The 27,570-nt window shown below is 37.4% G+C and overlaps 1 protein-coding gene across 20 annotated transcripts in view; it reads left to right on the top strand.

Annotated features, from left to right (window-relative positions):
- RIMS1 (regulating synaptic membrane exocytosis 1) overlaps positions 1–27,570 on the top strand; it is a 489,827-nt gene that overhangs the window by 258,000 nt on the left and 204,257 nt on the right. For all 20 annotated transcript variants that reach the window (XM_019417684.2, XM_019417685.2, XM_019417717.2 and 17 more), the window contains exons 5-6: positions 4,325–4,665; positions 8,069–8,934. In XM_019417684.2, coding sequence (XP_019273229.1) covers positions 4,325–4,665; positions 8,069–8,934 — 1,207 coding nt within the window. The remainder of the gene's footprint in view (positions 1–4,324; positions 4,666–8,068; positions 8,935–27,570) is intronic.

Raw genomic sequence — 27,570 nt, 5'->3', positions numbered from 1 at the left:
CACATTTTATCTTTGTAAAAAGTCTTCATGCTTATATTTATTCTTCATGTTACAGAGAGAAAGAGAGAGAGAAAAATTGAGCAGGGGAGAGGCAGAAAGACAGGGAGACAGAGAATCCTAAGCAGGCTCTGTGCCATCAGTGCAGAGCCGAATGTGGGACCAGAAATCATGGACTCTGAGATCATGACCTGAGCTGAAACCAAGAGTCAGAGGCTTAACTGACTGAGCCACCCAGGTGCCCCAGATTTTTATAAACAAGACAATTGTGTTAACATAGGAATTCTGTACCTCACTGTCATCACTAATCACCTTAGTAATATCATTGAGAGTAAATAAATCTAAGGCACATTTCTTCTGCTCTGTATGTCTGGATCTGTAACATTTCATGTGTAAAGTATTTCTTACAGGGGCGCCTGGGTGGCGCAGTCGGTTAAGCGTCCGGCTTCAGCCAGGTCACGATCTCACGGTCCGTGAGTTCGAGCCCCGCGTCAGGCTCTGGGCTGATGGCTCGGAGCCTGGAGCCTGTTTCCGATTCTGTGTCTCCCTCTCTCTCTGTCCCTCCCCCGTTCATGCTCTGTCTCTCTCTGTCCCAAAAATAAATAAACGTTGAAAAAAAAAATTAAAAAAAAAAAAAGTATTTCTTACATCCAAATATGATTTTTCTGCCATAAAATGGTCTATTGTATTTCTTAAGGATTCTCTAGATGGAATTTAAAATGCTATTAGTGCAAGAGTTCTGAATAAAATTTTCCAAGGGTGTCTGGTTGGCTCAGTCGGTTAAGCATCCGACTTCAGCTCAAGTCATGATCCCCCAGTTCATGAGTTTGAGCCCTGCATGGGGCTCTGTGCTGACAGCTCAGAGCCTGGGAGCCTGTTTGGATTCTGTGTGTGTGTCTCTCTCTCATTATGCCCCTCCTCCACTCGTGCTCTCTTTCTCAAAAATAAACACTTAGGAAAAATTTTAAAAATAAAAAATTTTTCCCATGTTCTTCATAATTCTGATGATGTATGGCATGGAGTTTCAGAAGCCATATTCTATCACAATAATCTTTCATTTAAGTTTGTGTTTGGTTGCTTAACATCTGTAAATTGTTAAGATAAGGTATTACACAGACTTTAGATTAGTTTGGAACACATCCCAGGGTACCTAATCAGGGTATAATCCTGCATGGTGCAGTCTTTAAATTTAAAAACGTGTGTGTGTGTGTGTGTGTGTGTGTGTGTGTGTGTGTGTGTGTGTGTATTTTAAATAAATTGGGTTTTTTTTTTTTTTTTGGTAGAAATATTTGTATCTTGTCCTTAAAAAACAAAACAAAACAAAACAAGAAAGGCTCCCCATTTCACTTTTGGATTATTATCCCATTTTTTTGTATTATCTATAGTTGAAGGCAAACATAATACTTGATGCTAAATTCAAAAAGAGACTTTGTAAACATACATAACTGTGTTGCTTCTTAGCAACGGTTTGGCTCATTTTTAAACATACCGAAATGTTTGACATGAACTGCGTTGAAAGGTACAATAACAAATGTTCCACTGTGTTGTCATCTATTTTCTTTACAACTTGTATAAACAGTTTCTTTTTTATTAGTGAGCTTTGTGGCAAGAGTAATTTATATAATGGTAGAGATTGGAAGATAGTATTTTAATAAAAAAATATTTTGTTTTTTTATAGTTAGTTTTGCTTTCAGATTGGAGGATAGATTGACCACACTTACAATTAATTTTGAAATACAAATTTTAAAACGTGTACACAAGGAAATAAAACATAGGAAAAATTTGGACTTAAATGCTATTTTTCCTCTTAAAAATAGACAAAATTAATGAAATATCCAGACTTAAGTGAATAAGTAGTATTTTGAAAATATTAAAGTAGTTGCTTCTACTTACTAGCTGTAACCTTCTGAATCAATATGAAATGAAATTAAATGACTTTTAATATTTAATATTAATAATAATAATTTGGCAACAACCATAATTTGTCTGCTTTTATTACTCCTGTGGCAATTCTGCACATATTCAAGATTTGGAACCTGTCCAAATCTAGCGATTACTTTTAATTGGCCCATTTTTATAACACCTAAAAATATGAAACAATCAAAATAAGATTATTTTCTAGAAAATATTCAGATGTACAAAGAAGTGAAGAGTCTCCTTTACCCTTCTTTTTACCCATATTTAATGCTTCTTTCTGCCTCTTTTTTTTTTTTAACTTCATTTTGGAATTTTTATTTTAATTATATGTTTTATTGTGTTTTCTGTATGGTTTTAAAGGAAATTTATGTTTATCCTAAATATACTTTAATATTTTTTTTAAAAAACTTACTTTTGATGATGAATAATACTTGCTTACAGTGTAGTAAATACAAATTTATTGTCTACTTAGGTGATACAAAATAGTCTGAGATTCTTACCAATCTCTTTGAACTGCGTAATTTCATTCCTTCTCATTACTATTTTGTCAGCTGAAGAGGCAATTCATGAGGAAGTGCATCACCTGTCCCCCTCCAGGGTCTGGATAGAGGAGAATCAGTGTCACTGTGCATGTAGTCCTGGCCTTGGGGTATTGCCCCTTATAATTTTATCCTTGATAAGACTGTGTTCAACTGATCAGAACTTCTGAGGGACCTTATCATGACATAAAGATATTGTGATACACTGTGCACAATATAGTATTATTTGGGAAGCATTGTAAATTACAGATATGTTCCATATTTCCTTTATTTTGTTAAAGGCCTATGAAATGCACTATGTATCTTGTTTAACATCTTAGCATATGGGAATTCAACTAACTGCTTTTGTGAATCTAGTTTCATTTCATGACCTGCGGAACGGTAGAGGAATGAATTAAGCTTTGTCAATCTTGAGCTTTTTAGAGTAAACATCTCTAAGTCTTAGTTTTTCCTATATTATTAATTCATTTGAGTTTTCTTTCTTGGAAAGCAGCAGTTCTTAACAGTTCATCTATACTCTCTTCCTTGTTAAAAATATATAACTTCTCTCCCTTTTTTTCTTGTTCTCACTTTAGCTTGTATTTTATCTTATTTTATAACTACAGTTGTTTTTCTCCTATTCATTCAAATGTTTTCAGTGGTACATTTTCTTTTTGGCAACTAAATAAGGCTTTGTCTTTTACTATCTTAATAGTTAACTGTTAGTTAACTGTTAACAGTTACCTGTTAATAGGTGACTGTCAACAGTTAACTGTTTCTCAATTACTATATCTGGAGTTTATTCACCCTTATGTGATATTTTTGAGTAATTGTTGACTGAATCAGTATTTGTGAAAACAAGGGCCTGAAGTTTGGTGAACAGTCTTTCCTGTGGGTGCTGTTTCTCGTACGAAGGAAAACTGAAGTGTGTTCAGAAGAAAGCAACTGAGGCAGGGAGGTGGAATTATACCACAAAACAGAGGTACTGGTGATATTTGAAAAGAAAGCTCATGGGGCCATAGGCACCTATCTTGGCTCTGTGTCTACTATGTTTTGCTGCTATTGTTATTCATTACTTCTGTTACTATCGTTGTCCTCGTTGTTACATTCAATTTTAAATGTCACCAAGAGGAGAGCTGATATGTAGATTTATTTTAGGTGGTAATACATCTTATAATTTATCAGTGGATATGTTGCTAAATGACTGTTCCAAAATAGCTCCTCTAGTGGAAACTATGTCGGAGTAGTCACAAATGAATAAACCTAGCCCCAAATTTACTGCTTTAGTAAATATGTGTGTGGAAACTTTTATAGCATAATATCAACCTGAGGTTAGTTTATTACTAATAAACTAGAGAAGATATACAGCTTGACCTTTCCTTTTGTGCCTACCTTTTATTGTTTGTTCCTTATGAATATCTTTTAATATTGACTTTAATAATGCATAAAGTTTGAGAAGACCTATTTTCTAACTCCTTCAAGACATTGAGGTTCATGTACATAAATATTAATTCTATAGCTCCTTGCATTTTTCTAATCAATCAACTACGCTGCTTAGAACATTTTTACTAACAGATATTTTAAATGAAATTTCAGAGTCAGTCATATAAAACGTGAGGGATACATGGTAAAAGGAAAGTCAGAATCACGTGGTTAAGAACACCAAGAAAAAAACCCTACTCTGGAAACCTAGAGGTGCTTTGGTTTCAGGTGGGTGCCACTCTAGGCATTCATGTACTTAACTTGTGCAAGGATCATTTTCACAAGAAATTTGCAAGGATAAGTATAAAGATTACAACCATTCTTTTCCTTAAAAGATATTTTAATGTGATAAACATACATCATTTCCAAATGGCATAGAAAATTTATATTGTTCTCTCTTCTTCAAATAGGTTATGTGGGTATGCAATTTATGTCGAAAGCAACAAGAAATCTTAACCAAATCTGGGGCATGGTTCTTTGGAAGTGGCCCTCAGCAGCCAAGTCAGGATGGAACCCTAAGTGATACAGCTACAGGTGCTGGTTCTGAGGTACCAAGAGAAAAGAAAGCACGGCTCCAAGAAAGATCACGGTCTCAGACACCCCTGAGCACAGCAGCTGCCTCCTCCCAGGACACAGCGCCTCCCAGCGCACAGCCAGACAGGAGCAAAGGGGCGGAGTCCTCACAGCAAGCCCTTGGGCCCGAACAGAAGCAGGTTTCATCGAGGTCTAGAAGTGAACCTCCAAGAGAGAGGTAATAAATAGTTCATTAACCCTGTAAGCAAAAGACAAGATTTTATATTGAGAGCAAACCTATTTTCAGGAATTTAACTGCTATTAAGAGGAATATTTTGAGGTAGTACTTCTCAGGCCCCACTTGGAAGGTAACAACAGCCCTGAGGTGCTTTGTTTACCTCTAGAATGTGTCGTTCCTTAGGAGACCTTTATTGAAAAGCTTTTCTTTCCTAACATGCACGGATGTAAACAAGTCACTAACTTCCAACCTTGAATTCAGAAAAGTTCTTAGATCATTTATTTACTTATAAAACTAGCACTTTAATTTGAAAGTGTGCTCTGAGAGACTATGACCTGACACAGTGGAGGATGCACAGGTATATTAGCAAAGTCTTTTTGGAGGACATTTCTTTTATGCTGAGCTCTGACAAGTGACTAGGAATTAACCAGGTAAAGAATGGAATGAGTACTCCAGGTATATGCACAGGCATGTGGCCTGAAGAAACAAGTTCTCATGAGAGAACCTAAAGGATGCCCACTGCCAGGAATGTGAGTAGCAGAAGGGGAGGGCATGGTAGAGTGGGGGAGAGGTGGCTGGTTAGGTATCAGGGACCAAGTCATACTGGGCCTATTGGCCAAGTTACATTTTACCCTAGGAATAATGGAAAGCTACTGAGGGTTTTAAGCATGGGCTAACATGATCAGATAACTTACTTTAATTGATTCATTCCTTCATTCAAACAATGCATTTAAGATGAGACAGGATGCTACACACTGGGAGACCATGTTAACAAGGAGGACATAGCCCTGTTCATCATGAGATTGGTAGTTTGGAGCATCTCACATTCATTGAATGTAGTTATTAATCAATCCAGTAGCCATGTGTATACTATAAGCAAACACTGTGCTAGGAACCAGAGTATAAAGATGATTAGGACATGGTCCCTTTTCTGACAGATCCCAGGGAAATTACCACAGTCTATCCTAGAGGAGACAGACACTTGAGCAATTAACTGTACCAGAAAGCTTATTTGATCAAAGCTGGAAGATACATTGGGATCTAGAAGACACATAGTACTTTGGGAGTCACAGGACAGAGAAGGTGCCTTCTGAATTAAGCCTTCCAGGATACCCAGGAGTTGTAGGGTAGGCAGACAGGAAGGAGAGGACATTTCAGAAAGAGAGAATGGATGCACCTGAGCTATACAGAGAGAACACGCAAAGGACACTAGAGATACTTCAGTGAAGGTATAATGGATAGCTTTTGGTGACAAACTATTGTGGGTTAAGAAGAGACAAAAATATTGGAGATGCAATTTGGGATTGGTCAGAAAATGATACCTGTAAATAAGAGAATTTGGAGCTCTAAAGTTTCTAAAAGGAAAATATGAATCCTGTTTTTGACATATGGTAAAAACAAAAACAAAAAAAAACAACAACAAAGAATTCAAGAATAAGAACCAACTTTTTGTTTTAAACTTTTAAATTAAATTTGAAGATTTATAGAGACAAATGCTACTGCTGATTATATAAATTACTTGTGATGATGTGACTACATAAGAAAATAGTGAGGATGTTGAGGGTATGGAAGGAAAAGAAGAGATGGGTGGCAACTTCAGGGAGATAAGGAGACCAAAAGAATGGCAGGCAGTCTGTTTAAAATTACTGAAGAATTCTTCATCAGGAGTTAGTGGAAATGGAATAATTAGAGGTAGAGGTGGGGAAACGCATACTCGGGGAAGCAAAAATCAGAGAGACTGCAGAACATCTTTCGTTTGTATGACACTTCATATAAAGCACTCTCCATAAAGCACTTTCACAGATGGCCTCTCCTTTAATGCTCATGTGAACTTTGCAAGGTAAGCATTATTTATCAGCTTTTCAAGGAAAAATTTATTCAATATAAACTTCTAACAAGATCAGCGATGCCTTAATGAGCTACTAAATATCTGTAGTGCAATCATCACACTTGTATGAAAACTGTATTTGATAATTAATACATGTTCCTATTAGACTCCTTACGTTCTAAACCTGCAGTGGCACCCTTGCAATTCCTCCCTCTTACAACAATCTCTTTCGCTTCAAAAGAACAATGTGCACTAAACGTCTTCAGCAGAATTTGCCATGCTATCTTGCTTACCTATGTCATTTGAAACCCTTTACTCTTTCTACTACTACTACTATTACTACTACTACTACTAGTACTAGCCCCTCCTCAAACTGACCCCACAGCATATCGTAGTAAATACTACTTTGGTGACCCACAATAGAAATTGCCCTTTTTCTCGTATTGTTTTTTTTATTTTTTTATTTTTTTATTTTTATGCATGATGTCGGCTTTTGGACTTGAAATAAAAAAATGTTTCCTCTGGAAAGCCTTCTATGGGCCTCAGGGTTTCAAAAAAAAGAAGGCTTAGGTTGTTCCCACTTTAATTGCATGGTATATTGTATAGTGTCAGGGTGCTTAGACAAGGCCCTTACTTTTGATAAATTCTGGTATAGTTGCTGGAACTTTCCCAAATTAGGTGCACTCCAGTGTACAAGAAAGGACTGAAAGGGCAAATGAATGATATAGCTACAAGATTCAAAGGTCGCCAAACTCCTTTCCTTTCATCTTTGCAGTACCTTAAATGGGATGGAGAGAAGAGTAGAAACAAAACCATTTTTGTTTGTTTTTATTTTGGTGTTTTGTTTTTTTGTTTTTTGTTTTGTGGACTGTGTTCTAAAATGAGGGAGATGGAAAGGAAGAGGGGAAGAGAAGGAGGAAAACTGAATAATAATTTGAAACATTTCAATATTTCTATTGCCCAAGGAAGATAAAATGAAGGCTAAAGTTCGGTCATTTTCTTTCCTAACCATCTCCCTTAAGTGTTTGGGTGCACATAAGCTTGTTAAAATTACCTTTTTCTACTATTAAAGAAGTGCTACTAGATTTGATTTTTGAAATGGGCATACTTATATTTACATTTCTTCAAAAGCTTCTATTATAATAAAAGATTGCAGATAATGTATTGTCTAGATGTATATCAAGTATATATATTTAGAATTGAACTGATATGTGTATTCTTTTGCTACTATATTTTACATATTTTAGTTTTCATCTAAAACATTTTTAAGTCTTTCATTCACAAGCAGAAGTTAGCATAAAACGTGTTCATTTATTAATTTATTGGTGGTTTTAATTAATCTAGTTAATTTATAGGGAATTTTAAATGTGAAAACAACTTTTAAAGTTCCTTAGGCTGCTGTAATATAAAGGAGCTTTAGTTAGAAAGCTAATCAGATACACAGGTTTAATGTAGTTCTTTATCAAATCGTTTAATTAGACATCGGATTATAACGAATAATCTGGTCTTCATTTTTAGCTTTACTTTTAGCTTTACACATTGCTTTTCTTCTTGACGTTCCTTTGTGTATCACAGGAAGAAGACTCCAGGGCTCTCTGAGCAGAATGGCAAAGGAGCCCAGAAGAGCGAGCGGAAACGCGTGCCCAAGTCCTCAGTGCAGCCGGGAGAGGGGGCCGTGGAAGAACGCGAGCGTAAAGAAAGGCGGGAAAGTCGACGGCTTGAGAAAGGACGGTCACAGGACTACCCAGATGTGCCGGAAAAACGAGAGGATCGCAAAGCGGTGGACGATGAGAAGCAAAGGAAAGAGGAGGAGTACCAGACCCGGTACCGCAGTGATCCGAACCTGGCGCGGTACCCGGTGAAACCGCCGCCGGAGGAGCAGCAGATGCGCATGCACGCCCGGGTGTCTCGCGCGAGGCACGAGCGGCGCCACAGCGACGTGGCGCTCCCGCGCACTGAGGCAGGAGCTGCGCCGCCCGACGCCAAGGCCGGCAAGCGCGCACCGCCCCCCGCCAGGGCTTCGCCGCCGGAGTCGCCGCGGGCCTACTCTGCCGAGAGGACTGGGGAAGTCAGGACGCCGGGCGCCAAGCAGCTGGCGAACCACAGCCCGCCGGCACCCAGGCATGGGCCAGTCCCCGCAGAAGTCCTGGAGCCCAAAGCCCAGGAGCCCCTCAGGAAACAGAGCCGCCTGGACCCCAGCTCGGCCGTCCTCATCAGGAAGTCCAAGCGCGAGAAGGTGGAGACTATGCTGCGGAACGACTCTTTGAGTTCTGATCAGTCGGAGTCCGTGCGGCCTTCCCCGCCGAAGCCACACCGGTCCAAGAGAGGCGGCAAGAAGCGGCAGATGTCCGTGAGCAGCTCCGAGGAGGAGGGCGTATCCACGCCGGAGTACACCAGCTGCGAGGACGTGGAGCTGGAGAGCGAGAGCGTCAGCGAGAAAGGTAAGGGCTGGCCGCGTGGACCACGAGCACGGAAGTGTTTGGGGCTCGGAGGCGCGCTTGTGCAGGGGTAAAAAGTTTCAAGTGCCTTGAAACCTGCATGGTAATGCCTGTAGTTAACACTGCTGTGTGGTATGTTAGAAAGTTGCTGAGACTAGATTCCAAACTCATCAGGAGGGAAAAACAAAAATTCTAGCTAGATGAGTAGATAGATGCTAACTATACTTATTTTGGTAATCGTTTGGCATTATGTATGTGAAATCATGTGGTGTACCTTAAACTTAATACGGAGTTGTATGTCAGTTATAGCTCCGTATTTCCATAGAAGTGGAGGGGAAAGTGCGACTTGGAGTGCTCACAGACATAGCTTCACAGGGAATAGAATAGAAGGTTTTAGCTTGCTCGCTTCCTTTGTTTCTTTTTGGTAGGATTTTGAAACATAATCACACGCTTCAAATTTGGGTTACAAGAGTTCTTAATGACTTGTGTTCTTGTCATTCTGGGAAATTCAGTGTGCAGTCTTGTGTTTTTAATTTATTATTTCTGGGTGATTTGTCTGGGGGGAAAGCTTCTTTTCTAGAACACCATAACTATTCCTGATAAAGGGGAATGTACCTCTTTATTTATTTATTTATTTTTATTTATTTACTTAACATTTATTTATTTTTGAGAGACAGAGACAGCGTGAGCAGGGGAGGGGCAGAGAGAGAGGGAGACACAGAATCTGAAGCAGGCTCCAGGCACTGAGCTGTCAGCACAGAGCCCGACGCGGGGCTCGAACCCACCAACTGTACGATCATAACCTGAGCCAAAATTGGATGCTTAACTGACTGGGCCACCCAGGTGCCCCAAATGTACCTCTATTTTTTTAATGCTTATTTATTTTGAGAGAGAGGCAGAGAGAGAGCACGAGATCCAGAATCCCAAGTAGGCTCTGTGTTGTCAACATAGAGCCTGATGCAAGGCTCGAACTCACCAACTGGTGACATCATGACCTGAGCCAAAATCAAGAGTCGGTTGCTTAATTGACTGAACCACCCAGAAGCCCCTACAAAACATTTTACAGTGTTGTGTGATACGCTGACTTTTTTTTTTTTTGTCTTGTCCTGCACTGTGTACTATACCATAGTCACATGTAGCTATTTACATTAATTACAATTAAATAAACTTAAAAATTCAGTTCCCCAGTCGCACTAAGCCACAGTTCAAGTGCTCAGGAGCAATCATCACAGAAAGTTCCTTTGGATAACATAATGCTGGTCTAGAAAATATTTCAGTTTAATGTTGAAATTATGTATTTGTTTTGAAGATTCACATCATTCTGCTGCTGTTCACTCAGATTTAAATTGGCTACAGTCCTAAATTTGATGGTGGTGATAATCATCCTTGTAGTGCTTCTTAGTTATATTTTGAGGTGACTATTTTTACAGTTTTTTGGCTTGTTTTATAGTTGCTAAATTATGTGCTAAATATTATAAATTTATAAAAAAGTAACTTTACCTCCTCATCTTCTCTATCTTCAAACTGCATGGCTGTGTCCTCTCCCCTTCTATGTCTTCTGTCTCCTTTCTCTCTCTGTCGTAGATAGGTAGGTAGGTAGGTAGGTAGGTAGATATAAGTATAGATGTAGATATACATATATAAACACATGTATCCATCTATTTATCTGTGTGTCTAGATAAATAGATAGGTGAGTGGATGGATGGATGAATGGATATATGTATTTGGGAACAATTAAGAAAGTTTACTCTGGCATTATAGTTATTGCATCTCAAGTTAAAATAACTGTTTTTTGGACAGTGATTTTGGAAGAGATTATGTAGCAGAATGTGGATGCCATGTTTTAAGTTTCAGGGTCAAGGGAAGACTGTCCCCATGAAATAAAATTTAAAGGGCAATGGGAGACAGAAATTAAAATATTCTATGTATATGGGATCATTTGGCTTTTTAGCACACTTTCTGATGACTTATGTTTGACTTAGAAGTCAACATGCATACACTTACGCATACTGTCTATATGGTCTTTTTAAAAGTCCCATGGTGAGTGTACTCTTGCTGCCTCTGTGACCGAATATTGTTTTGTGAGCACATATTTTATTTCCCTGAAATAATAAATTGTTAAATTAAAATGTAACTGGGTGTGCTTATTTGGTATGCAGATAGCTCTTAATGGATGTATATGTATATGTATATGTATATGTATATGTATATGTATATGTATATTTTCCCATTTCTTAAAGAACTCTACATCAGCTTTTTCTGAGTATGTGTTTTAAATCACAATGGGCATAGAATCAGTCAGAATTGAATCTCACAATACCAACAGATTATGAAAGAAAAAAATGACAAGTGGCATGGGTAATTGCAAGGATGGAATTGGTGTAATGTGAGGAACTTATTGCCTCTGCATACTGTCTTCCTTCCTTCCTTAGGCATTATCATTCTGGGGACATTAGTTGACTATATACACTTCTGAAGTTGAGGTAAAATATCTTCTTCTGGGAACACAGGGGCATCACATGTGTATTTATCTGATTCAGACAACTCTGTTTTCTCTGATAATTAATCTGTTTTCAATAAATGTCTTGAAAATACACTCCAATCAAAATAGTTGTCTTATTCTAATAGTTTAACCAATCCCAACTAAGTGTTTGCCAAATGAAACAATAACTATAAAGAGCATACTTTTTTTTAGAATCAATGTAGCATAGAAATTTTCCTATTTCAAAGTGAATTAGAAATTCTGCTCTCTGTGCTATTAATGCCTTTGTTACCAAACCCCACTATTGTCTACTAAGGACGATCTAGGGAACTGGCCCTGATAATCTGCAGTATCCTGTGACTCTGCACAAGTTACTTAACTTTCATATGTCCTAGTTTTCTTATTGGCACAATGGAGCTAAGAGTATTTGTGTGGTATTATTATTGAGTGGTTTGATGAGATGGTGCATATAAAATAGGATACTAAATTAGCATTCTTCCTGTCTTGGTTTTGCTCGTGCTACCTATTCCATAGATATTTAATGTCACAATGAGTGTGAGAGCATCATTCATTTATATAACTGCAAAGAAAAGGTGTGAGAATTATATTTATGTCTTATAGGATCTAATGGGGTGAGAAGAATGATTTGGGAAGAGATTGCTTAGGAGAGTGGCTGCCATGTTGTGAGTTTCAGGGTCAAGGGAAGATTATCCCCATGGAATAAAATTTAAAGGGCAGGGGGAGACAGAAATTAAAATTGCATTTTAATTATAACCCATTATTTTGGGTTCTGGTCTCAGTTCCAATATGTGTGTGTGCAGCGGAGTGAGTTTCCACACCAACAAGCAATTCTCGTATGCCAGCAGGATGTCTGAGAATTCAACTTAATTCAATTCTGATATTACCTACCCAGAGATAGCATCAGATCCCACAGGTTAGTATCTCATTCCCAAAAGACTGACCTTCACTTCAGATGCCAGTCATAAGCCCGGGCTGTTACCAATGCTTCTGACCAACTGGCTGTAGATCACAGGTTCCCACAACTTCCTAATGGGTTTGATTAATTTGTTAGAACAGCCCGCAGAACTTAGGAAACCCATTTACATACTAGATAATTGATTTATTATAAAATGATAGAACTCAGGAACAACCAGTTGCAAGAGATGCATAAAGCAAGTTCTGGGGAAAGGGTGCAGAGCTCCTATGCCCTCTCCAGGCATGCCACTCTCCCAGCACCTCCATATGTTCCCTACCTAGAAGCTCTCACAACCTAATACTTTTGGATTTTTATGGAGGCTTTATTACATAGGCAGGGTTGATCAAATCATTGGCCATTGGTAATTGGTTCAACTTCTAGTACTCCTCTGTCAGGAAGTCAGGGGGCTAGAACATAAAGTTTCAATCCGCCAATCACATGATTGATTCTCCAAGCAACCAGCACCCATCCTTAGGTGTGGTCCAAAAGTCACGTCTTTAACCTGACAAAAGATAGATACCTTTATGGCTTTCATCACTTTGGAAATTCCAAGGATTTTAGAAACTTTTTGCTAGAGAGGCACCTGGGTGGCTCAGTCAGTTGAACGTCTGACTCTTGATTTCAGCTCAGGCCATGATCTCACTGCACTGTTAGCCCAGAGCCTGATGTGGGGCTCAATCCCAAGAACTGTGAGATCAAGCCCTGCATCAGGCTTTATCCTAAGGTTATATAACCTGCTTGGGTTTCTCTGTCTCCCTCACTCTCTGCCCCTACCCCACTCATTCTGTCTCTCCCTCTCTCTCCCTCTCTCTTAAATAAATAAATAAATAAATAAATAAATAAATAAATAAATATCAAATGGAGGAAAACTGGAAAGCTTTCATACATTTTAAAGGGATAGCTGTTCTAAATGAAAGTAAGAATGAAGTTTTTATATTTCCACATCTTTCATTTTGATGTGAAATTGGATTCTTGAATTGGTTCACATTGTTTACAAACATGCTGTGGGCCAGCCAGACACATTTACTGGCTGCATCTAGCCCAGGGACCACCAGCTTTTTATCTCTGGACCTCCCTGGGGTCTGGGTTGTCTGTTGTCTATGCAGAGACTCTGAACCTCTCTTATGAAGGTCCAAAACTCTTAATACAAAGCAGTATTTAAGATTGCACATTTATATTTAGTCACAAAAATCTATGCACTGGGGTCTAGCATGCCCCTCATTTTAATACTGTTTCCTTTTTTTTAAAAAAAAATTTTTACTGTTTATTTATTTTTGGGAGAGAGAGAGAGACAGAGTGTGAGCAGGGGAGGAACAGAGAGGGAGACACAGAATCCGAAGCAGGCTGCAGGCTCTAAGCTGTCAGCACAGAGTCTGATGCAGGGCTCGAACCCACAAACTGTGAGATCATGACCTGAGCTGAAGTCGGACACCCAACCAACTGAGCCATCCAGACACCCCAGTACTGTTTACTTTAAATACTATTTCAGCTCCTCTGTTCAAAAATCTTGGGTTCAAGATCTTGGGCACCTGGGTGGCTCAGTCGGTTAAGTGTTCAACTTCATCTCTGGTTCGTGAAGTTCTGCAAATTCATCTTGCAGTTTGTGAGTTCGAGCCCCACGTCGGGCTCTGTGCTGACAGCTCAGAGCCTGGAGCCTGCTTCGGATTCTGTGTCTCCCTCTCTCTCTGCCCCTCCCCTGCTCCCTCCCTCCCTCTCTCTCAAAAATAAATAAACATTAAAAAAATTTTTTTTTGTTCCTCAAGGAACTCAGTAGAGAGGCTTGAGAAATAAAGAGACAAAGATGGTGCCAATGTGGAGGAGAGAAATGGCACCAGTTCTGAGAAGAAACAAAGAAGTATTGCTGCCTTGATCAGGAGAGTAAGCTACTTACACTTACAAGGAATTTAAAGTATAAATCCTCAGACAGAACTAGTTAGAAGAAGAGCCTGGCATTGGATAACAGGATTTCCTTTTTTTATCCCCTTCTGCTTACTGACTTTGAATAAACTCAGAAAATACAACACAAATTGATTGTGCCTGTGAACTTTGAAAGTACTCCGTGAATGGCTTCTGAGGTCAATTTGTATAATAAGGGCTTATTGGTTTGTTTGTAGCTATTACTGCTGGGTAGTATTTATCAGTCCTTTTAGGGGTATGTGATATCTGGTTTATTCTAAGAAATGATACCTGCAATGGTATCAAATAAGGCTATGTATCTTTAATTACAGGTATGAATTTTCCACCTAAAGACAAAGACAGTTTCCAGGGACCAGAGCATAGGTTTTAGGTGTTATGAATTATTGACTATTAAGTTTAGGTACATAGCAATTTAATCATTGAAGAATAAGGAAAAAGAATTGGAACCTTTGCAAAAATCAGGTACTAAATTCTGTAAATGAAAATGTAGTTCTCTATGTTATTCTTTAATCATTAAACTAAAAATATTGGGAGTATCCTCTTTTACCTCCAGCAATACAGTGCCTGCTGCTCACAGAGCTTTTAATTCTGGCCAGAAGTTATTGATTTACTTATGTTTTTTTGACAGCGAAGAATGCATTTTATATCCTTTTGATAGTCTTAAGAGGGCTTGCAATTAAATAACTTGGTCAGATTTATTCATGTATTAATTTATATGTAGTATTACATGAATATTGGATGATACACATGATACTAAACAAAGTATCTATAAGAACCTACTGCATTCCATCATACTGTGCTAGGTTCTAGAGGTACAGTGGCTAAGTAAATAAATACGCACATATACATAGCCATTGTTTCTGCCCTCATGACATTTTTTATTGGCTATTCAGAAGACTGATTGGAAAGTTTATAGAGAGATAGGATGCACCAAGATAAAATCAGGTTCTGTGGTAAGAATTTGGCTACATTTAAAAAAAATTATAACTTTAAAACAAATGCAACCTTAAAAGAGGTTCCTCTTCAAATGGCTGCCCAAACTTAAGCATTTATTTTTCTTATCCCATGAGATCCCACAAAAGTGAAGAAAAAGGAAGTGAGCTATGAGCACATGAGATGTTCTTGAGAAGATGGAAAGAAGAAAGTAGCCTACTTTTGGGCATAAGAGGTTTCCAAGTGAACAAGAGGATGTGGTGGTGGAGAAGACTGTTTGCTGTGAAGTGGCTTACAGAGACTTACGGCTCAGATACTAGGTTCCTTAGAGCAGGAAGTGAGAAGGAAAGCTTTAGACTGGCAGATTCATTCAACATATGTTGACAGAGTAGCCGTTTATTCTCCTTACTGTTCCCTTCTCCTCTTTACTTCCTTGTATACAACAAAAGCTACCCCACGTTTAATCCCTAGATAGAAATCAAGAAAAAAGTCCAGTGGACTGCCTGAGCAAAACTCAGATATTGGGGTTGTTGCACCCCCACCTTTATAGCTTAATGCTGAGTTGCACACATTGTTTACCCTAAAGTGAAGGTTATTAGCTCTCGAACATTCATTCACAGATGTTAGAGACACTGTTAGTGTCCATTTGAATGGCATTGATAAGAAGACTTACATGGAAATTTGTACCAGCTACACACAGAAATCCAGCCAGTACTCAATTTTTTTTTCTTTTTCAAGTTTTTATTTAAATTCTTTTTTTTCATGTTTATTTATTTATTTTGAGAGAGAGAGAGAGAGAGAGAGAGAGAGAAACTTAAGCAAGCTCTGCACTGTCAGCACAGAGCCCTACATGGACTCAATCTCCCAAACTGAAATCATGACCTGAGCTGAAATCCAGAGTCAAACTCTTAACTAACTGAGATACCCAGGCACCCCTACAAGTTTTTATTTAAATTCTATTTAGTTAACATAGTGTAAAATTAGTTTCAGGTATAGAATTGAGTGATTTCTCACTTACATACAACATCCAATGTCATCACAAGTGCTCTCCTTAATACCCATCATTTAACCGATCCCCCTGCCCACCTCCCCTCCAGAAACCCTCAGTTCGTTCTCTGTAGTTAAGAGTCTGTTTTATGCTTTGCCTCTCTTTCCCCCCATGTTCGTCTGTTATATTTCTTAAATTCCACATATAAGTGAAGTCATATATGGTATTTGTCTTTCTCTGACTGACTTCTCTTAGCATAATACTCTCTAGGACCATCCATGTCATTGTAAATGTTAAGATTTCTTCTTTTGGGGGGCTGAGTAATATTCCATTGTATATATACACCACAACTTCTTTATTCATCATTCGATTGACATTCGGGCTCTTTCCATAATTTGGCTGTTGTTGATAATGCTGCTATAAACATCAAGGTGCATATATCCCTTTGAATCAGTATTTTTGTATCCTTTGGGTAAATACCTAGTGGTGCAGCCAGTACTCAATCTTAAATATGAATGAACAACAAAGGCTACAAACTATGAAGAACGCCAGCAAGAGGCACTAGAAAAGATCAAGATAAACAAGTAGACCTTAGAAGTAAGAAGTAATTCAAGAGCAAAAAACATAGTACAAAATGCTACATTCCTGGTTACCTTTGATACATTCTGAAATGTCTAAGCCCCATCCCCAGGGCAACTTCCCCACCCAAACACACAGATATACTCTGTGTAAAATATTTTTTGAAAAGTTAAAGTTATTAACCAAGCTTAAAAAGAAAGCTGTGGCTACCAAAACCCATAACACTAAAGCACTTGGGCACAAATACTTGACAAAATATAAGACTATATGACTGGACTCAGGATCACAAACTTGCCTCAGGTATGAGTTAATTATCCTAACCAGGAAGTAAAATAATCTTATCTGATACATTAAAATAAAAGCTATTGTAAAGGCTATAAACTCTTTTTTGGTCCAAAAGAGGTAAATGTGAAACTGACCCATGAGGAAATATATTGGAGCCCAGAGGATGAGCCCAGAGATCATAATTTGAAACATAGGAGGAAGTTCAACAACATTAAAGATGCGAAGGAAAAAGGGAAAATATCTATAAGCTTTTGGAAGTTAAAATAAACCAGCTCATATACACAAGAAGAGTTAGACTGCCCTTACACTTCCTATTAGCAGTGGATTCCAGACTACAGTTGTTCAATGTTTCTCAAGTATGGAAGAACAAAACCATTTTGAAATACAGTTCTGTGTACATCTAAACCCTCAATCAACTCCAGGTTCTCAGAAAACCTACTTTGTAGTCTCCTTCCGAGAAAATTATTTAAAGATGTATCACTCAAGAAAACAGAATAATAATCAAGAAAGTGGGACAAATGGGAAACAAGAAAAACTGAATCAAGAATCCAGTGCAAAGAAATCCCTGAATGACATTATGTGCAGAAAGCAATATGTACAAATTAAAACTGGAAATCACTTCCAGGAAGTTCCAAGAAGAAAATCTTTGTTAAGAAGAATGTCATGGATTCTAAGAAATATCCAATGACTAATGAATTACATGGCATTATTGACTGAATAAGGAAAGGCTGTCTCTTTTTTTCAACAATAAAAAGGAACACTGAGAAAACAAAAACAAAAACAACCACTATTAAGGAAAATCAAGTTTCAAATATGAGGCAAACAAAAGCGTGACATTATTTTATTAATTGAAATAGCCCATTCAACTATTAGCCTAGGCACATTTTTCTCTGAGTGAACAAGAAGCCTGGCAGTTCATCCCTAGAAAAGGAAATTTAATTTTTGCATATCATTTTTGCTTGGTTCTGGAATACTTATATGTAATAATATTGTAAGTGCCACTTACTGTTTTTCAGGTTTTAGAATGAACTCCCTTGCTCATTTAATACTTATATATGTTTACATAATTGAATATAAATATTTTGTCCATGTCAAAATAAAGGTAAAACGGGCCAATATGGGGGTGAGAGGATTTGGGCAGGGAAGAAGTGCAGGTAAGCACATGAATATTCTCATCTAAAATGGTCAAAAGTTAAAATAGCTTGTTGAAATTTTAGGACAAGAAATACAGGATTATGTATACATGTATATTTTTTAAGTGTTTATTTATTTATTTTGAGAGAGAGAGCAAGTGACCAGGGGAGGGGCAGAGAGTGAGGAAGAGAGAATCCTAAGCAGGCTCCACACTGTCAGTGCAGAGTGCGATGTGGGGCTCAATCCCATGAACCATGAGATCATGACCTGAGTCAAGATCAAGAGTCAGATGCTTAACTGACTAAGCCACCCAGGCACCCCAGATTTTGTATATTTAAATATGGAAGTATAATAGGAGAAATTGGTTTGTGAAAGAAAAGGATGTAAAAAAGTGAGCTAACGTCTCTAATCAGTTTTTTAAATTTTTTTAATGTTTATTTATTTTTGACAGAGAATGAGAGAAAGAACATGAGTGGGGGAGGGGCAGAAAGAGAGGGAGACACAGAATCTGAAACAGGCTCCAGGCTCCGAGCTGTCAGCACAGAGCCCGACTCGGGGCTTGAACTCATGGACAGCAAGATCATGACCTGAGCTGAAGTCAGATGCTCAACCAGCTGAGCCACCCAGGCGCCCCATAACATCCCTAATCAGTTTTAACCATAAATATTATCTTAAAATTAGAAACCAGTGGATAATATCTTCGATAAGGCTGTCAACATACAGAGGCAATTTATTTTTTAAAAATTAGAGTACTTTCCATTAGAAGAACTAAGAAAATAAATATTTAAAAATAAGTTTGAGAAGTGGAATAATAGTGTGAACAAGATGTGAGGGGAAATGAATTATTGTAACTACATATCAGGCCCATATTTATTTTAATTTTCATCATGTGCATGAATAGGAATACATAAAAAAAAACTGGTATCTAGTGTCCCCTTCATTAAGTTGTAAATAACCAGTTTTGGTATCTTCTGGGTCTTTTATAACTGGCATTTTTGCCACCAGAACCTCAAAACAGCAATGGATCCATGTAGAATTATAACAGCATTGGCTTCTCTTTTACCTTTTCTACATAGTATTTCATTGAGTTCCTAGTGTATGACAGGCATTTACCAGGCTTTGGAATATATGATTAGAATATAGCCCCTGCCCATAGTGACTCTCTCACAAGAGCCCACCTCATTTCTTTTGTCCTGTTTCATTTTATGTACTTCTGCTTAGCCCATTCACACAGAGGCTGATGAACACACTTTTATAGACCTCTGCCTGCACTTCTTAACTTTCAACCAAGTACTTTCTCTAGCTTTTTATTTAATTTACCCTCTTGATCTATACAGACAAGAGAGAATACTGTAGGACCAGCAGTTGGACAGGTTGACATTTAGCACCAAAGCCCAACAGTTTTACCTGGCCTGGTTTTTGTTAATATTATAAAGGACAGAGATGAGAATATACACAAAAGAGAAGGGAGACTACTGTCTGGTATTGGTGAGGGAAAGATAAGTTTCTTTCTCCCTTTCAACTACTGAGAGAGGCATGATTTAGGGTGTTAGATGCTACCGTTTAAATGCCTTAGAGGGATTCTGAGAACTGATTTCTTCTTACAGTGAATATGGAATGGACATTAGCAGTTTTAATCATCTGTGCAATTTAAATCTTAGGAAGAGATTGAGAGGACACAAATAACTCCCTGTGTGTGTGCGTATATGTATGTGTGTGGTCTGAGCTAATTCTAAGAATATGTGTTAAGCAAATTTTGGAAATCGTCATGGTGAAAAGCTGGCTTTTTCAGAGCTACAATTTCCGCCTAATATATAACTACTAAAAAATCTCCTTGATTCTAAAACAAGAGTTGTGATTAAAAGGAAATCCTATAAAAAGGAAAGAAATTAAGCCTGTAAATCTAACATGATTATACCCAATAATATTTCTCCTAAATTAATCCATAGCTGGAAATATTAGTCATTTAGTTACATCTTAAAGATATTCCTATTCTTGAATCAGGAGAAACTAAATTAAAATCTGGGCCACATTTTCAAAAATAATCATACAAATTTTATGTGTAATATATGCTTACAATTTTAACATAGAATGTTTTAAAAGATTCATAAGTAAAGGTCATTTTCAGGGGAAACATTTATGCTTCAAAATACATTTACAAAAAGATTTGATATTGAAGATTTTAGTGCCACTATTTTATCTCTCAGTAAGTTGTTCTTCAGTACCCTTTTAAAATGCAGAATCATACTGCAGTGTTTTTGACCCATTTTATCCAGTGAATGAGAAGGTTGTCCTTACTTTTGGTTCAATTTAACAAAATAACAGAATCTTAGACCTGGGAGAGAATTCAGAAGCTATTGAACAGGGAAGGAGACATTATGGGTGTTGAGGCCTGCCTGATTTCCTGTCCCCGAAGCCATTTTCTCTTTGTAGTTGGAAGAGCTTGGAACTCAATTTGTCCCCAGCTCCAGCCAGACCCTCTGAGGATTAGCATTCACAATTTAACCACTTGTTCTGTCTGCAGTCTAGACCCAGCCCCAGCAGCCTGGCTTCTAACCTGTTCCTGAGACCAGGCACCAGATTTTTGCCATGTTTTGGTTTTGTCCGTGGATCCAGTTCTGCTACCCAAGTCCCTCTAGAACTAAAACATTGCCTTGCCCTCACCGTTTCCTGGCCAGAAATTAGAAGCTGGACCTCTGGATACTGACTTTCTTGATGCCAACTGCCATATTGGAAGTCCAGATATTACCTTGTATATCATTCTTCTTCATACATTGTGGGGTATCTCTGGTTCTTATGGCTGTTCTGGATTTAATAGTTATTGCCTGTAACCATCTTCTTTGAGTGTTTTGTACTAATTACTGAGCTGAACTTCTGTGGTTAGGTTTTTTTGTTTTTGTTTTTGTTTTCTAAGCACCTGTCCCATGCCCAAGGACATATCTAACTTTAATCCCCAGTAAACTCTTCTGAGTCTGAAATAATAGTGTATACTTTTCCAGGGCACCTGGGTGACTTGGTTGAGCATCCAACTCTTGATATTGGCTCAGGTCATGATCTCTCAGTTGTGAGATCGAGCCCCACATTGGGCTCCACACTGAGGGAGTTCTCTCTCTCTCCCTCTCTCCCTCTCTCCCTCTCTCCCTCTCTCCCTCTCCCTCTCTCCCTCTCCCTCTCCCTCTCTCCCTCTTTCTCTCATCCTCTCCCTAGCTTGTGTGCGTGCATACTCTCAAAACAAATAAGCCTTTCTTGTGCCTTGTAGATGATCATCTCCTTCCTGAGCCTTCACACTGCCTTTCCTCTGTGTGTGTCTGAATTTTCTTTCCTTATAAGGATACCAGTCATATTGGATTATGGGCCATCCTAATGACTTCATTTTAATTTAATTATCTCTGTAAAATCCATGTCTCCAAATATGATTATATTCTCACTTGGGGGTGAGGACTTTAATGTATGAGTGAGGGGCACAATTAGGTTCATAGCAATAACATTCATAGGAGGAACGAGATTAAGGCTTCTCCATACTTGTGTACGTACGTGATAAATACGAAAGTTTTGCATTTGTCTCCTTTGTTTTTCATCCATAAAAAAACATAAGATCATCAAGAATCTTATTGAGTACCTTATGAAGACAATTGATATCCAAGATCACGAAGACAGAGTTTTAGGCACAGCCAGAGATGGAACACATTGGGTATGTTTCTTAACCTCTGTAAGCCTCAAGTTCTGCCATTGGGAATAACTGTTCATATCCCATGCAGTAGTTGTGAAGATTAAATTAGATAATCTGGTATGGCTTCTGTGTACCTAGTACCTGACAAACAGCAAGTGCTCAATAAATACTTTTATTTCTATGATACCAAATAGGATGTATAGATAATTCATGCTACAGAAACTCAGAGGAAAGCCAGAATCCTAAGGTTTCATCGTGGAATTGGGGTAGAATTTGGGCAGGAATATTCAATGTGGTATTCTAGTCAGAGAGCCTGGCATGAACAATGAGAGGTGCTGAGCATATACACTGTTCTGGGAACTATAAGCTTAGAGACTTGTGGAGGAAAGAGAGCCTAGAGGTTACTGATCAAGGGAACAATTTTAATCCCATATCTTTCAAGAACTGAGTTACCTTGGGCTACAGAATGAGAGGGATGGATTATATTAGTGATCCTCATCCTTGAGCATACCTTAGAATCCTCTTTAAAAATTGTCAGAGCAGCACCAAAAGAGATTCTGATTTAGTCATTGTGGAACCATGCCCCAATTTATTTTAACATGTGCAACTAAATTGAGAACTATAGGACTAGTTCAGTGCACATTATAATCACTTGAGAAGCTTCCTACAAATGTTCAAGCTCCCAAGCACAGAAATTCTGATTTAATTGTTCTGGGTGTGGCCCAAGCATTATTGTTTTTTTTTTTTTTTAAGGATCACTTATGCTAATTCCAGTGTGTAGTCGGGCTTATGAATGGCAGTTTGACAGTCTTCATTCAGGGACTTTTCCAAATCTCAGTCCTGACCCTTTATAAATTATGAAGTGCTGGTTCTTCCAAGAGAATTTTAATTTTGTATCATATGCGAACCCCATTTTAAAAAGTTTCTTATTTATGTGGGGATGTATTTGGCTGGAATAAGTACAAAATGACTCAACTGATGTTTTGAAGACAGAATAAAGAGTTGTATGTATCCAGATAGATTTTAGAACTCCGACCCTGGTACCCAGGTACTTTAAATTAATTTTCTGACAGACTAACAGGTGTGAATTCTGCCTGGCTGACTGTAGTGCTTAGGAGCCCACAAATGAGAGAGGGAGTGACCTTGGAGGAGTGACCTTGGAAATGTCCAAAACAGAAACCAGAAGTCATGCCTGTATAGAGCTAATAGGAAAGAATTCTCAGAATCTGGAGTATTCTACAAATGTGAGTAATTATTACTGTCCTAACAGTTGGTTGTCCCAGTTGGGTTAATGGTAAACTCTTACAAATTGGGTCTTTTCATAGAGAATAAAATCCAAAACCTAAGCCAAGATCATCAGTCCTCATAGTTTAGCACCATTTTATCCTCACAGACTCACCTCCTTTAACACTGTGCTCCTTTTTTTTTTTTTTAAGTTTATTTATTTATTTATTTTGAGAGAGAGAGAACACAAGTAGGAGGCTGAGAGAGAGAATCCCTGGTGTGCTCTGTGCTATCAGCATGGAGGAGCCCAGTGTGGGGTTCAAATTAAAAAATGAGATCGTGACTTGAGCCAAAACCAAGAGTTGGATGCCTAACCAGCTGAGCCACCCAGGTGCCCCAACACTGTACTTTATGCATATCATACACATTTCCATCTCTACTGTTTGACACTTGATTTTCCACTCTTTTAAATGCCCTTGTATCTCTAGTAATGATTTAAAACTAAGACTAAATTTCACTTCCTCCTGTATTCTCTTGAAGTATCTAATTTTATTTTTGACATTTGTTATGTTTGTGTCTTTTCCTGAAGGAAATCAATTGTAATTTTAAGTGAAGACATCATATTTATGTGTTTATATACTGGTTTATACTTAGAGTGGTAGTTTATATTTACATACATAGAAATGTAGTTGTTGGATTAAGTTGTACACTGCTCGATGTTTCTCTATTTTTTAAATGTGTGAAGCTAATTACAAAAGTAAGAAACTAATAACTTACATGTTTCGGTAGAGAGAAAAGATGTACCCAAAACTACAGTTAAGGATAATTGAGTCTGAAAAAGAGTAACTTCCTGTCTTCTAATTCTTGGTGTATCCCTTTAGTTTATTGATTTAATGATTGTGCATGGGGAAAAAGTATTTCAGTCAATAGGTACCTGATCACTAGATGGCACAGAATTATTTACTTTGTTTCTTGTGTGATTACAGTTTACTTCTCTGTTCTCAGAATTCTGTTTCTTTAATTATTTTTAGTAATTTGGACATTAATTCTTCAAGCTATAAAAAGGAAACCACAATATTGCTATTACTAGGCATTAATTTAATACATATTTTAATGAAAAAAAATTTCAGTTATACACAGAAGAAATTATATTGTGAATTACAGTAAAGAATTGCTATTAGATATTAAGAAAGAAATAAAACAACATCAATAACACCAGCAACAATTGTGTAAAATAAAACCGGTTCACATAGAACTGACTTATAGCTGAGTGGTCAGAAAGGAAAGAGCTGAAAATTTAACTGGCATAATCCCCCAACATTTTAAATTAGGTTTAGGAGGTTCCAGAGGGAATAGTTTCTTTGGGAAGCCATGAATCAGGTTAGAGATTAAGAACCTTTGGGAAACCATGAGGTACATTAAGCAGCATCATCCAAGGCCTTGTATTTTTCAATGAGGAGGGCACTTGGGATAGTGATTGAAATTACTCAAACTCAGTCTGGATGGTTGGAATCAAAATTATGCAAGAAATTGTAGCCCAATTAATGAGGAAATTGTCAAATTTATTTAATAGAACCCTCACCTCTAACTGACCTCTTTGTGTTTAGTTTATAAAATATGATTGCATCTCAAAAAGCATTTTATCATGGGTATGGGTGAATATTTATTATTATAAAATATATAAATTGGAAGCTAGCTCTCTTTTCTGATTAAAGAGCAGTGTTTAAAGGAATACTATATAGCCATAAAACATCTATTATATATTCTTATGTTTATGGCATAAAAATATTTTTGTGATAGTTGAGAGAAAGGTGTTGCTAATTGTATATATACACTATATGGTATGTTTTTGAAAAAATACTTACATTTGTATATAGAGAAGGAGCTGAAAGAATGTACATCAAAATGTTGATCATACTTACATCTGGATAGTGATGCATTCTTCATTTTTTTGTTTTTATATTTTTAAACTCCTACCGTAAACATATTCCTTTGTATTAATTTAATTTGGGTGTTCCTTTATTTCTTTGCTTTGCTTTGCTTTTTTTCCTTTTGTGTCTTCTATTAGATTGATTGAGTTACTTTCTGAGCCTATTCATTTATTTTAGAGCTTAGGATATTATACTTTTTTTCCTATCCTTCAGTGCAAACCTAACTTTTCAGTGCAATACTTACTTTTATAATTGTTTTATTAGCAAAATCTAAAATTATTATCTCTATGAAACAGGACTTTAGCATTAATATTACTGTTATCTAGAATAGGTCCAGCTTGTAGAACATTTATATAAATAAATGTTAATACTATTTTTATAGCTAATATTTAGATTTACCAATGTATTTAATATGATTTACTGATTTCATTTTTCATAATTATTTTCTAGATCTCTTTTTTCTTGCCTTCATTTTTCTCTTTGTTAGAGCATATATTTTATTCTTTTAGTGAGAGTCTGGGAGTAGTAAAATGCCATTCGTTTGTCATTTCTTGAATGATATTTCAGTTGAATGTACAGCATAGGCTTTTTCTCCTGCATAGTTTCCTGTGCTTTGTAAATCACATGGGGATCTGCACCGTTCAGAAAGCAGTCCTGGGAGGCTTACTGGAGTTACTTTGAGCCCTGTTAACTGGGAGAGCTTGAAGTAGGGTTTAGCCTTCTCTCCCAGCAGTACATGGCATTACAGCAATAGCCGCCTCAACCCAGAGCTTGGTCTCCCTATCAGCGGGACAGACAGGTTCAACCACTCACCACTGTGGTTTCTGTAGAATTGAGCCCTACATTTGTCTTATTTAGGCTTTGTAGCATGTTATTTATTATTTGAAATATATATTGTGTTTGAGTAGAGGGATATTTTATGTGTGCTTTACCCTGACCTGGAACATACATACCATTTTTAAGAAGACGTTTTTAAAAAATTAACTAAGGGAAGAATGAAAAAATTAAGAATGAAAAAACTACCACAGTAGTACTGTGGTCCTTTAGTAATAGTAGAAACCAGAGAAACTACTGACCTTTTATGTGACTTGGATGGAAATTTAACTGAGGTAGAACTTAGGGAGTCTCTTTTTCTGGGAAATCACAGGTTCTGATTTGTTTTGTTTAATTCCTGAGCGGTTTTAAATTACTTCTAACAACCACTACCGCACAAAAAGGACAACACATGGATAGAAATAAATAGGAAAGGAAAATGAGGTATAGAAATGAGGTATAGAAAGTTTCTATAGCATTTAATTAATTAGCTGGTACATCAGGTAAATGATCTTCCCTCTCTTCTTGGCTTTGTGCCCTCTTTAATACCTTGCTGTTTGAAGTCTTGTAATACATGGCCTAATGTTTCTACTTAAGCCTTTTTATTGGTTGTTTTCTTAGTGAAGACATAGTTTGTATCCATGACTGTAGGAAGCTAGGTATTTGGACCACATACTTGGATTTTATCCTTAATAAATATATATACTTTAATGGTTTTGAACTTTAAATGAGATTTTTTAAAGTTTATTCATTTATCATTTCTGAGAGAGAGAGAGAAAGAGAAAACACAAGCAGGGGACGGGCAGAGAGAGAGAGGGAGACACAGAATCTGAAGCAGGCTCCAGGCTCTGAGCTGTTGGCACAGAGCCCAACACAGGGTTCAAACCCATGAACCATGAGATCATGAGCTGGGTCAAAGTCAGATGCTTAACTTACTGAGCCTACTGGTGTCCCTGAACATATAAATGAGATTTTAAACTGCGAGCATATCAAAAGAAAAAAGTTACCCAACACTTCATTTGAAACTACTTCCTGTTTACAGTTATATAGCTGCCTAAGCTAAAGAAATTTAAAACAAAACTAATCTCCACTGCATAAAACCTATAATGGTGAAAAAGAATGTTTATTTTAAAAGGTGTAGCTGAATTTGTGTTAAGAGAAATCTCTAAGAGTCAGAAATGAAAGGAGAAAACTGAACCCTAAGTTATGTGGGTGTGATACTTCAGCAACACCTCTGATGGAATCAAGACTTACAATGTGTGAGGGTTTGGGTTTTTAAACAACACAGGGCCACCAGAGGCAGTTTTGCCCTTGTAAGAAGCAGGTAATTGGAACTGACATCTGTGCATAAGACCATCACCCTTAGAGTGCTTACCCTACAAAGAAAGGAGGATTAATATTAAATTTCACACAACTCAGATAAATGAGGAACCTTTTTCTGTCTGAACCCTGGGTGAAAAATCAATAAATCTCTTGTAAGGAATTGAAGTTTCATTGTGTTCCTTAGGTGGATTTTGTAGACTGAATTTATATTGTCTGTATTATGACTTAATCCCAGGACAAGAAATTAACATTAAATTTGGTCCTTGGTCAAAGATACCTCATTCTGTAATACCTTTACTATGCAGCTTCAAGCTCAAAAGCCTTCCCATTTTGCTATAATCAATAACTTGAGTTACAAAGGACAGACAAGTGCTAAGAAATGGG

This window comes from Panthera pardus, unplaced genomic scaffold (assembly GCF_024362965.1).
Source record: "Panthera pardus isolate Hobbes unplaced genomic scaffold, ASM2436296v1 HiC_scaffold_17, whole genome shotgun sequence".
Taxonomy (NCBI): Eukaryota; Metazoa; Chordata; class Mammalia; order Carnivora; family Felidae; genus Panthera; species Panthera pardus.
Note: the sequence above shows the minus strand (reverse complement) of the source record. Positions and strands in the feature narration are given on the sequence as shown.